The sequence below is a fragment of the Phyllobates terribilis genome, unplaced genomic scaffold (assembly GCF_046119375.1).
Source record: "Phyllobates terribilis strain yellow unplaced genomic scaffold, ASM4611937v1 Scaffold_4__5_contigs__length_816908805, whole genome shotgun sequence".
NCBI lineage: Eukaryota > Metazoa > Chordata > Amphibia > Anura > Dendrobatidae > Phyllobates > Phyllobates terribilis.
Window position 1 is genome coordinate 399,367,499 of NW_027362764.1, and position 13,299 is coordinate 399,380,797.

The 13,299-nt window shown below is 45.0% G+C and overlaps 1 protein-coding gene across 2 annotated transcripts in view; it reads left to right on the forward strand.

The window, feature by feature from the left end:
- Positions 1 to 13,299, forward strand: part of ADAMTS16 (ADAM metallopeptidase with thrombospondin type 1 motif 16) — a 453,100-nt gene that overhangs the window by 368,447 nt on the left and 71,354 nt on the right. For both annotated transcript variants that reach the window (XR_012320095.1, XM_073678502.1), the window contains exon 18: positions 10,674 to 10,800. Coding sequence is in view for 1 of the 2 variants with exons in the window: in XM_073678502.1 (XP_073534603.1) it covers positions 10,674 to 10,800 (127 nt within the window). In the remaining variant the exon portion in view is untranslated. The remainder of the gene's footprint in view (positions 1 to 10,673; positions 10,801 to 13,299) is intronic.

The following is a 13,299-nucleotide window of genomic DNA, read 5'->3' on the forward strand; positions in this document are numbered from 1 at the left end:
TTCTAGCTGTGTGTGGGACTTGTTCAATTAGTCCATCTATACTGACCTCCATCAGGTTGCAAATCAAATATAATTTTTTTCTCCATCTAACCCAGCCAATAGTTTTGGCCTAATACCACAGTTTGGCCACTCAGCTCTGCTCGGTTCCCATCCACTGTTTTTTTGTGCAAACAACTCCAGAGTTGTGAATTAGTTAACCACCAAAATGAGTGGAAAAAGGCCTGCTGCTGGTGGAAAGGGGAATAGGCGTGTTGGGAAGGGGAAAAAAGGTTGTGTCCGTGGGGTAGGTGTTAAAGCAACAGTAACATCTGCAGAAGAAAGACCATCTTCCAGCCAAACTAAAATGTCTACTTCTTTTAGCGGACAATGTGATAAGATCCCTTTCTTACGGCCACCCCAATCGCTACAAATTCCAGATGAGGCACAAAAACAGCAGGTGCTTCAACGGATATCAAGTGCTCCTTTAAGTGGGCTCTCCTCCACATCAACTTCAACATCACAAATACTCCAGTCCTCAAAGGTGTCACCCCAATCGCACTTGCTTCCTCACAGCTCCCAAATCTCCAGCTGCCCGTCTGAGTATGAGGTAGAACAGATGGTTGAGTCTGCAGAGCTGTTTACTCATACTATAGCCTGGGAATCAGAGGTCGACTCCAGCGCTTCTGTGAATCCAGACGAGGAAATGATCTGCACTGATGCCCAGAATCTTTATGAGTCGGATCCAGGACCAGACGCAGAAGGTTCTGACCATAATGTAGACCCTCATTCCCAAACTGTAACTCCTGTTGGTGGAGACAATGAGGAAGACAATGATGAGACTCAAATACCTGATTGGAGCGACAACTTTAGTTTTTTGTCAGGGCAGGAACAGGTTGGCTCTGAGGACGACGGGATGATGAGGTTGGAGATCCCACTTACTGTCAACCCACAGTCAGCCAAGAGATGAGGTCAGCAGAGGAGGTGGAGGAAGATGCTAGTGACGACGAGGTCAGGTTGCGCCTTCCTGGACAGAGACGTAGTACTGGAAGCACGTCAACAACTGCATCCTCAAACACAACTCTGCCTCTCACCACAAGTCGTGGTGGCTCTTCAGGTCGCATGGGTGCTAAGCCTTGCATAGCCTGGGCATTTTTTCAGATCGATAAAGATGACCCAACTCGTGTTATCTGTAACATTTGTCAGCAAAAGCTAAGTAGAGGCCAAAAAATACATAGCTTGAGTACTTCATGCATGAACCGGCACATGGACATGAAGCATAAGTTGCAGTGGGAAGCTCAGTGTGCTACAATGTGGCCTAGCCGGCCAGGCCAACCACCGTCTGCCATATCTTGTGCATCCGCGGCCTCTTCATCCTCTGTGACTGGGGGGACAGCAGTCACACCTGTTTTGGGGCGCAGACCTGCCACCTCTTTACCCGCAACAGCCAGCGTGATTGGCAGGTCATCATTTTCTTTGGAGGTGGTAACACCAGCTGGTGTTGAGCGCTGTCCGACATCGATAGCACCACCTTTGGATCAAGGCAACCTAACATGTTCGCCTGCATCTTCCTCACAGACCGGCAGTTTGCCGGGGACACCCTTATCAACCCCGTCTAAGCACAATAGCCAGCCCTCGGTCCCTCAGATGTGGACAAGTAAAAGACCATTTCCTCCTAGCCATGAGAAAGCTAAGAGGTTGAATTTCACCATCTGCAAGCTCTTGGCTACAGAAATGCTGCCTATCCGCCTGGTGGACACAGAGGATTTTCGAGACCTTATGTCCGTCGCAGTGCCCCAGTACCAGATGCCCAGTCGGCACTACTTCTCAAAGAAAGGTGTGCCTGCGCTCCACCAGCATGTCGCACACAGCATCACCGCTTCTTTGAGAAACTCTGTGTGTGACAGGGTGCATTTCACCACAGACACTTGGACGAGTAGGCATGGACAGGGGCGTTACATGTCGCTGACTGGGCACTGGGTAACTATGGTGACAGCAGGACAAGGGGCTGCTGTCCAAGTCTTGCCGTCCCCACGAGTTGTGCGTCAATCCTCTTTATGTCAAAGTTCCTCCACTGCTTCTGCCTCCTCAACCTCCTCTCAGTCTTCCACCTGCACCCAAAGCCTGTCTGGTCATGCCACAAGCTTTCTAACTGCGCAGAAGGGATCCTGCACACCTCCTTACTATGCTGGCAGTAGGGCTCAACGTCATCAGGCGGTTTTTACTTTGAAATGTCTGGGAAATGTGAGTCACACAGCTGAGGAGTTGTGGTCAGCTCTGGAGAACCAATTTCATGAATGGTTGTCTCCACTGGACCTGAAACCAGGGAAGGCCGTGTGCGACAATGCTGCAAACCTGGGTGCGGCCCTTCGCTGGGGCAATGTCACACACGTGCCTTGTATGGCTCACGTGTTGAACCTGGTTGTCCAGCAATTTTTAGCCCACTATCCCAGACTAGATGGCCTTCTGCAGAGGGCACGGTCGCTGTGTGCTCACTTCCGCCGTTCGCATCCCGCAGCTCAGCGACTTACATCTCTACAGAAGTCGTTGGGCCTGCCACTTCACCGGCTAAAATGCGATGTGCCTACCCGGTGGAATTCAACTCTGCACATGTTGCAGCGACTGTGGCAGCACCGACAAGCCCTGGTGCAATACGTTCTGACGTATAGCCTGGGCCAACGAGATCCAGAGGTGGGGAAAATCACGCTGGAGGAGTGGTCTCAGATCAGGGACCTATGCACCCTTCTGCACAGTTTTGAAATGGCGACGAAGATGTTTAATGCTGACGATGCCATTATCAGCATGACTATTCCGGTGATTTACATGCTGGAGCACATGTTAAACAGAATTCGGAGTCAGGTGGTGGCACAAGAGGAGGTGGAGGAAGTAGAGGAGGAGGAGTTGTATGCGGAAGGGCTAACATCTGCAAGGTCCAGACGGTCGGCAGCACCAAGGCGGCAGGCATGTGAGGGTGGGGGAGATGGTTTTACCAGGGCGCATGGTAGCAGCCAAACTAGTGAGGAAGGTGCAGGAGCCCAGGAAGAAGTGGAGGACGAACTGATGGATGACTCATCAGATGAGGGAGACCTTGATCACATTTCTGTTGTGCGAGGTTGGGGGGAGAGGACAGAGGAAGGAAGCATGATTGTTACCTCGCCACCAACACAACAGGGACTTGGTGCTCCTGGATGCGCAACACACATGAGTGCCTTCTTGCTGCACTACCTGCAACATGACCCTCGAATTGTGAGAAATAGAAATAATCCTGACTACTGGGTTGCCACACTGTTAGATCCCCGGTACAAAAGTAAATTTGCCGAAATTATTCCTGCCATAGAAAGGGATGCACGCATGCAGGAGTATCAGCAGAGACTGTTGCAGAATCTTACATGTGCTTTTCCACAAAACACCAGTGGTGCACGTAGTGAATCTCACAGTTCCAACTTGCCAACCGTGGGACCGTCAAGTGTTCAGCACTCAAACCGTAACAGAACCACAGTATCTGCTGGTAACATCAATTTTGCGGAATCATTTCACCACTTTTTTAGCCCATCCTTTGCAAGGCCACAGGAGACAAGAAGTCTGACACATAGTCAACGCCTAGAGACGATGGTACAGGAGTATCTCCAAGTAAACATTGAAGCCATGACTGTGTCACTGGACCCTTGCTCTTTTTGGGCTTCCAATCTGGATAAATGGCCGGAGCTAGCCACTTACGCCTTGGAGATCTTGTCATGCCCCGCAGCCAGCGTTCTGTCTGAACGTGTGTTCAGCACTGCTGGTGGTGTGCTGACAGATAAGCGCACGCGGCTCTCCACTGATAATGTAGACAGACTCACGTTCATAAAGATGAACAAATCATGGATCCGAAACGACTTTTCTACCCCTGTGTCATCCTGGGGAGAGTAAAAGCTTGATGATTGGTTAAAATCACCCTACCAACCGTTTTAAGCTTTCAAATTACTAATCATGTTTATCTGTATCTTGGCTGGAAAATAATTTGGGCTTTGTAGCAGTGTGCAGCACTGATTCTATTAGGCCATCTATAATAAGCTCCACCAGATTTAAAATTACTAATCATGTTTATCTGTATCTTGGCTGGAAAATAATTTGGGCTTTGTAGCAGTGTGCAGCACTGATCCTATTAGGCCATCTATACTAAGCTCCACCAGATATAAAATTAATAATAATTTTTAGCTGCATCTAGCCCGGAAAATAATTTTGGGGCTCCGAGATGCGCAAGACACATAAGTGCCTTCTTGCTGCACTACCTGCAACATGACCCTCATATTGTCAGAATTCGAAGTAATCATGACTACTGGTTTGCCACACTCTTAGATCCCCCAAACTTTTCGATCAACCTTTTCATTTTAATAAAGACCAAAAAAATGGTCATTTTTGAAATTATAAGCATTAGCAGGCTATTAGAAACTGAAATCAAACAGTTTTCAACTCAAAACTTTATTCTAGGTGATGTTACATTTTCACATAGGACCCTTTGTTCGAAAGGAGCTTCTGAACTCTCTCGTCCATTGAATTTGTCAGGTTTTGGATGGTTTCTGCTTCAATTGTTTTGCATGAGGACAGAATACCCTCCCAGAGGTGTTGCTTAGATGTGAACTGCCTCCCGCCATCATAGACACTCCTTTTGATGATGCTCCAGAGGTTCTGAATGGGGTAGAGGTCAGGGGAGCATGGGGGTCACACCATAAGTTTGTCCCCTTTTATGCCCATATCAGCCAGAGATGCAGATGTTTTATGTGCAGCATGAGATGGTGCATTATCATACAAAAAAATGATCTTGCTGTGAAATACACGGTTCTTCTTCTTGAACCATGGCAGGAAGTGCTGTTTGAGAAAATCCACATACATTATGGAGTTCATCTTTAGCGCCTTCAGGGATCCTAAAGGGGCCGACAATCTCTCTCCCCATGATTCCAGCCCAAAACATTACTCCACCTCCTCCTTGTTGGCGCTGTAGCCGTGTTTGCGTGGGGTGTCCATCAACCAGCCATCCTCCACTCCATCCATCTGGACCATCGAGCGCTGCACGGCACTCATCCGTGAACAAAACAGTTTTGAAATCAGTCTTCATGTAATGTTTAGCCCACTGGAGCCGTTTCTGCTTGTGTGAAGTGGATAGAGGAGGTCGACAGGATGGCGTATGCACAGCTGCAAACCTCTGAAGGACCCTGCATCTTGTTGTTTGGGGGACGTTGGAGGCACCAGCAGCTTCAAAAACTTGTCTGCTGCTATGACAAGGCTTTTTTGCCGCTGCTCTTTTAACCTGACGTAATTGCCTGTAGGAAAGAGTCCTCAATTTGCCCTTATCAGCACGCACACGTGTGTACTGTGAATCAGCTACATACTTCTTGATTGCCAAGACACTTCATCCTGATCATCGCACAATGTTGATTGTAGTCATGCCTTGACCTAAACACTCCACAATTTGTTGCTTCTCAGCAGCCGACACATTCTTTTTCTTTCCCATTTTGGCAGAAAATGTAGGCTGCTTAATAATGTGAGACAGCCTTCTTAAGTAGTCTTGCCTTTCATTGGACACACCTGCCAAACTAATTAGCACAGGTGTCTGCAATTGCTTACAGTGATATAAAGAGCCCTGACACACATCACCATCAATGAGTTTAACTGACAAACAAACAAATTCTTCCCTTATCACTCCTAAACACTTTTTGCATAATAATTTGGAACACAGTGTACATGTGCTTTTCCACAAAACACCAGTGGTTCACGTAGTGAATCTTACAGTTCTAACTTGCCAGCCGTGGTCTGTATGGAGTTGTTCAATAAAGGGCCCAAAATTAAGATAACATAGATGGGAGAGGTCTCTATGAATAGGAATTCCTAAGTATTTGATACCCTGTGAGGGCCAGGCAAAGGGAAAGTTGGACTGGATGGAATCCTATATGGATTTGGGGAGGGAGACATCGAGGGCCTCAGACTTCGCTGCATTGATTTTAAAATTTGACCATGTAACAAAGTGATCTATTTCAGCCATAACAGCATGGATGGATATATGTGATTGAGTGATATATACTAGGACATCATCAGCAAATAGAGAGCACTTGTACTCGGTGCCTCCCACCTCAATCCACCTAATATTGGGGTTATGGCGAATTGATGAGAGCAGGTGCTCTGTCACTAGGATGTATAAGAGAGGGGACAGAGGACATCCCTGCCTTGTCCCATTGGTGATTGTGAAAGGTGAAGAAAATGTTCTGATGCACCCCCTGGGCCTTGGGACACCCGGAGCCGGACCCTTTTTGGTGGATGCTGGTGGTTGTAGTCTTCGTGGCGGCGACCCTGTTCCGTGGCTCAGGGTGGTCAAACCAGTGAGCTATTTATGTGGTTTTGATGTTTAAATGTCCGACTACGCCACCCGTGGATTGCGGTCAGAGTGAACCGCCGCTGCAGGGCAGACCGCTGAGGCTGGTGTTGTGGGTGCAGCAGAGAGTAGCATAACTTCCCACGGGAGGAGTATAGCCTCAGGGCAGTGTATGCGGAGGCTGGGGGTGATGGTGCAGGGCAGCAGCAGTAACGACACGGAGTCAGTGATGCAGTCCAGGGCCTTTACTCACAGTTCTTATTATCCAGACCACGTCTGCAGGTAACAGCTGCCCACGTCGTACTGTGCTCACCAGGTGAGGGGCTCAGACAACTCCCAGATAACTTTGGAGCGCTTCACAGGATCCCCTTTGTGTGTCCTTTGTCTGGCCTTTCTTACCAACCCTTCTGTCCGGCTGCCTCGGGCCTCCTCTTGGTAAACTTGGCGCCAGTTTCCCTGACCCTATGTGGTGCTTTCCTAGCGGGTGTAGCGAGGGGCTGCGCCACATAAAATGTCAGAGCCTCCGGTTTCTAGCTGAGGGTCGTTTCCTGCCTCCACTAGTTTCGGGGACCGGTCTCCCCCTTTGGCCTGACCCCTCCACGCAGGTGGATTCGGGCGTGCGGTGGCGACTCGCCCGTCCGCACCCCTGGGATCCCTTCATTCCTCGTTCCTGGAGCCTTCTCCGCTCCTCTTCCTTCCTTCTCCCTCTTCCAGGCCTGGGCCTCTGTTACTAGGCCCGCCTCCGGAGCAGAGCTCTTGCAGAGCCCCTGCTCCCTGCCACTTCTGCTCAGACTTCTCTGCACTGAACTAAGATGGTGCCCACCTTTTATACTCCCTTCTCAATGCACCCAGAACTGCTTCCTCCCTGCTCCTGCACTACAGGGTTCCCCTTCCTCAGTGTTCCCTCCCCCCACTCCAGCCAGGGACAGGGACTGTCGTGCCCATCTCAGAGGCACATTGGTCGCCCTGCCCCACGGCAATGTGGTGTAATGCATGCAGGTGTCGGGTCCTGATCCACACTCCATCCTTACCTGAGAGTGAGATATCACACCTCTGGGTGAGGTGCAATACCTCTGTAGCAACCGAGCCCTCAGGGTGCTACAGTTCCATTTATCTTCAGCCTAGGTGACGTATTGTGATACAGGGCCGTGATTTTGGCTATAAAAGGGTCCCCTAGACCCCTTTTTAAGAGAATCATATATGGCGTGCCAGGAGACTCTATGGAATGCTTTCTCAGCATCCAACGAGAGTATCTAATTACAAATTTTTAACTGCATCTAGCCCAGGAAATACTTTGTGCCTAGTAGCAGTGTCTGCTAGTCAGCGGATTATCCCGGCTGTTAAGCAAGCTACACCACCTGTAGTTTGGACACTTAATTTTTTCAAAGGAAATGCTTCGGGACCACGGGATACTCAGTGAAGAGCATCAGGAGGCACCCCAAGGCATAGGGGCTGGGACTGGCAGTAAGATGCCTTGCGGTGGACAGCCGAGCTCGATCCTTATTAAAGCTTTTTAACTGCAGCAGCTTTAGTGGACGCTACTGGAGCTGGAATTACGCGGCTGCTGGCATGAGACTTGCCCTCCAATAGATCCTTGTAAATGGATTTAAAGTGTATTCATTCAAATTAGAGAGACAATTTAAATTAAAAAGCTTAGAGCTGCCTCCACCACAGGGGGGCTCGCTCGACCCACCAGCGGACAGGCACCAGTATTGGGAGAGGGGGGCTGGCCGTCAGGGTTCACCGCGGCTCTGGCACAAACCCGGCGACACGGAGGTGGCACGGGCAGGAGCGGACTGAACGTGTCGGCTTCTCACTTTTTGGATTTTAGAAGGGCATGACATGCCTATATTTGTGTCTCCCCCTCCTTTTACTCCTCCACCTCTTTTCTTTTCGCATGACTATATGTACTTGTCACTTTTCCATGTGTTAGTTGTGTCTTCTGAGCAGTTTGTCAGCTTTTGGACACCTTTGAAGGTGTTTTCTATGTGTTTCTATGTGTTTTTGTTTGCCTGCCATTGGTTTTAACGGTGTTCGAAGGTGTTCGACGAACAGTTTGGCGAACACACGGGTGTTCGACGAACCGAACCGAACTCGAACACTACGGGGGTGGCTCAACACTAATTAGCACCACATTTGCCATGCACAAGTCTTGTGCTACAGACACGGTTGATATTGAATCTGTGGATATTAAAATTAATGGTCTCTCTATCACGTTACTTAATTCCTGCAATACTTGGGAGCGTATACCTTCTGGGCCCGGGAATTTGTCTACTTTAGGGATTTTGAGCGCCGCACTTCCTGCTGGGTTGAGTAGGTTACATTTAATTGAGAATTTATAGTATCCCTGATAATATGGTCTGCCATGGGATTTTCTTGTGTAAAGACTGTATAGAAATAGGCATTTAGTAGATTTACCCCACAAAACAATAATCTAATTTATTTGCATACTACATCTACAGTATGTCAAGAGTTTTCAGTAGGCATTATCAAAAACAACTATTTTTGTCAGTTTTTGCAGTCTCTTGTTATTTCAAATAATAATCTTTATTTTTATATAGCGCTAAATTATTCCGCAGCGCTTTGCATACATTATCTTCGCTGTCCCCATCGGGGCTCCCAATCTAAATTCCCTATCAGTATGTCTTTGGAGTGTGGGAGGAAACCCACGCAAACACGGCGAGAACATACAAACTCCTTGCAGATGTTGTCCTTGGTGGGATATGAACCCAGGATCCCAGCGCAGCAAGGCTGCAGTGCTAACCACTGAGCCACCGTGCACCTTTTGGATGTAAATAAGAATGACAGCAAGCAAAGATCTTGAAAATAAGTAGGAATAATGCATAGGCATAACTAATCATTGGCAACAATTTACCCAATACCAGAGAATGCCTTTAACCAGCTCTCTAATATTTGCTTAAAGTGGCTGTCCGATACATCTAATGCCCTTTATAGATATCTATTTTTAAGCCTTGACCACTGTTATAATTTGATTTATTTTGAAATTCCTTCCATTATCTCTATACAGCTAATCCCCATATCTGTTGGTTTGTTTTTTTACTTTACTTCCTGTAACATTTTCTTCAAGGTGCATGTCATATGGGACGTCACAGGAGGATGGCAATGCTGTCACTTCCCCACAGCTTCTGTCACCCCTCCTGAAATTAGGTGAATAAAATTGAAATAACAATAAGCACAATAGGGTTTTAGCCCAGTAACAGTGGGGAGACAAATGACAATGGTACTCACCTTGTTTGGTTGTGTGACCACAACCACTAATAGGCTTAGGCTGCTGCAGACTTACAGATCGATATAAACAAAAAATGAAAAGAAAGGTTTAATTTTGCGCCACCAGTGGATCAACAATGAGAGGTAATTGGTATTCAGAAATTCGGTTTATTTGTCAAAGCGTATCAAAGTTCAAACCGTCTTCATCAGGACAACCCATAATCAATGTGGTTTGTCCTGATGAAGCAGTTTTGAACTTCGAAACGTGTTGACAAACCACATTTCTGAATACAAATTACCTCTCATTGTTGATCCACTGGTGGTGCATAATTAACCCTTTCTTTTCATTTTTGTTAAAATGTTATTTCAGGAAGGGTTTAATCAGGGGGCTGCACTGCGTTCACTTACCCCAGCTTCTTTCACTGCAGTCTCCTGTTGATGTATGGATTCATTTGCTGTGATGGAGGCAGGGTGAGTGATGGCAGAACTGACCCACAGCTTCTATCGCCACCCTAAAACTAGGGTGCCCCTGATGACAACTCGTTTCAGGGTGGTGATAGAAGCTGTGGGGGTGGAACTGTTGACTCCCACTCTTTTTCTATCACCGACCCCGATGACGTCTTATTTCAGTGATAGAGGTGGTGAGAACAGAAGATGTGGGGTAAGGGTGACAAAAGAAGTATGGCTGTGCTGAAAAAAGCTGCAGTCACTTCTCCTTGCTTTCGTCATCGTGATCAATTCCGAATGTCATCATGGGACGGCAGTGAAGGAAGCTGTGGTAAGTGACCACTGCACCGCCCACTGATGACGTCCTGTTTTGTGGGGTGTTATAAGTTGCGTGTAATTGACTGCAGGACCTTTGTTCTTTTGATATCCCATTTGAGACTCCCCTTAAATGAAACGTTACAGGAAGTAAAAAAAAGGCAAAAACAAATATAGTTATTAGCAGAATAGGTAGAATAGTAGGGGATTTTAAAATAAAGCAAATCACATTAGTGGATAAGGCTTAAAGATGTTTATAAAGGGCATTAGATTCATCAGGTAAAACGTATCCTAGATTTATAATTAGAATATGTCTAATGGTGGGAAAATAATAAAATGCAGGTTGTTTGTCCTGTTGCAGGTCACATGAACACCAAAGAAGCATGCTACAAAGATCTGCGGATTCAAGTCAATACTTCATTCTGTAATGCAAAAAATCGACCTATTACAGGACGGGTGCCCTGCAGCTTACAAGCTTGTACCCCAGAGTAAGTCACAAATTTGCACATATTATAAAGTAATTCATGAAATTGTGTTAAAATAAATTGGACTTATAACAAAGTTAAAGATGACACATTTCCTTTGTATTTTAGGCAAATATATATATAGATTTTTTTTTTATTTGTTTTTTATTTTTATTTTTTTTATTATTATTTTTTCATCTTTTACATTTTAAAAATTGCAAAAAGGAAAAAGGGCTGATGCGAAAGTTTGGGCATCCTGCATGGTTAGTATTTATTAGAACCCCCTTTTGAAAGCATCACAGCTTGTAAATGCTTTTTGTAGCTAGACAAGAGTCTTTCAATTTTTGTTTGAGGGATTTTCATCCATTCTTTCTTGAAAAGTTCTTCCAGTTCTGTGATATTCCTGGGTCGTCTTGCATGCACTGCTATTTGAAGGTTTAGCCACAAATTTTCAATGATGTTAAGAACAGGGGGCTGTGAGGGCCATTTTAAAACCTTCAGCTTGTGCTTTTGAGGTAATCTATTGTGGATTTTCTTGTGTGTTTAGGATAATTATCCATTTGTAAAAGCCATCCTCTTTTCAACTTAAGCTTTTTTCACAGATGGTGTTATGTTTGCATCAAGAATTTGTTGACATTTCATTGAATCCATTCTTCCCTCTACCCGTGAATGTTCCCTGTGCCATTGGTTGAAACAGAACCCCAAAGCATGATTGATTCACCTCCATGCTTAATGGTTGGCGAGATGTTATTTTCCTGAAATTCTGTGCCCTTTTTTCTCCAAACATACCTTTAAATATTGTGAACAAAGAGTTCTATTTTAACCTCATCGGTCCACAGGACTTGTTTCCAAAATGCATCAGGCTTGTTTAGATGTTCTTTTGCATACTTCTGAATCTGAATTTAATGGTGAGGATGCAGCAGAGGTTTTTTTCTTCTGATGACTCTTCAATGAAAGCTATATTTGTATAGGTGTCTCTGAACAGTAGAACAATGTACCACAACTCCAGAGTCTCCAAAATCTTTCTGAAGGTCGTTGCAGTAAAGCAAGGGTTCTGATTTGACTCTTTAGCAATCCTATGAACAGATCTCTCTGAAATTTTACTTGGTTTTCCAGACCTTATCTTGACCGCCACTGTTCCTGTTAACTGTCATTTCTTAATTACATTTCGAACTGAGGAAATGGCAACTTTAAAAAGCTTTGCTATCTTCTTATAGGCTTTTCCTGTTTTGCGAGCATCCCCCATTTTCATTTTCAGAGTGCTAGGCAGCTGCGTAGAAGAACCCATGGCACAAGGTTAGAGGAGGCAGTTTTTTTATAAAACTGGCAAATTTGCATCTCCTGGCCAATCCTAACAAATATAGTGAACAAGCCGTAACCCTAACAGCCTAATTAAGGTCTGAAATCTTGGTCAAAGTTATCTGAGCACACAAACCTCCAAGGGTGCTCAAACTTTTGCATCGGCCTAATTCTCTGTTCATAATTTTTAAAATGAAAAAAAAAATGACAATAATATATATATTTTTTTGCCTAAATACAAAGGAAATTTGTCATCTTCAACTTTAGGACTTTTAGAGATCTTCAACTTGCTTAACTGTTACAATAACAGTAATTTTGACCAGCGGTGCCCACATTTTTACATGTTACTGTATTATATACAAATTTATAATTATAGTAGTACAACCTCAACCACCTCCTTAACTTTGCTATTGGGTAGTAACTACTAATGTTCTAACATTAAGCAACTGTGTGAATATCCTCTTATCAAAGGCGTTGCAAAAGAGATTTTTTTAGGATTACAATGTTAATAAATTATTATATTGAAAAATAAGCTATCAATGCCAGATTGGTAGGGGTTCATCTCCTGGCATACTCTCGACCTGCCATTTAAAGGGGCACAAGTGCACTTCAATTTACAGGGCTCTGTATATCTGCACAACGTCTATTTAATAGCAGCTGTGTTGGGTATTTTAGTGTAGTCCTATTCACTTTAATGCCATACAGATCAAGGTAAACATTGAAGATATTTCAGAATTGCAGCACCCTCGTCAAACAGCTCATAGGTGGTGGTGCCTAGTTGTTAGCCTATCCTAAGGCCTCATTCACATGTCAGTATTTGGTCAGTATTTTTCATCAGTGTTTGTATGTCAAAATAAGGAGTGGAAGTTTTATAACTATAATTGAAAGTTTAACACCTGTTCTGTGTTTTGGAGACACTCCTGGTTTTGCCATACCAATACTGATGAAATACTGATCAAAAATACTGAAGTATGAATAAAGCCTTAGTATATGCTATTAATTTCGTAATCCCAATTAGCCCTTTCAATTGAATTTTTACCCCAGACACCTGGACTTAAAAAAAACTGTCTAATAAGTGGCATGTTGTGAGCATGCTCTAAGCAGAAAGGGGAGGAGCTAAAATATCTATCACTTAATGGCAATGCTGTAAACCTGTGTTCTTTGTCTCCAGCTTTATAATACGGGTGCTAAATGGCTAGTGTAAAATACATTTTCAAAGTTGAA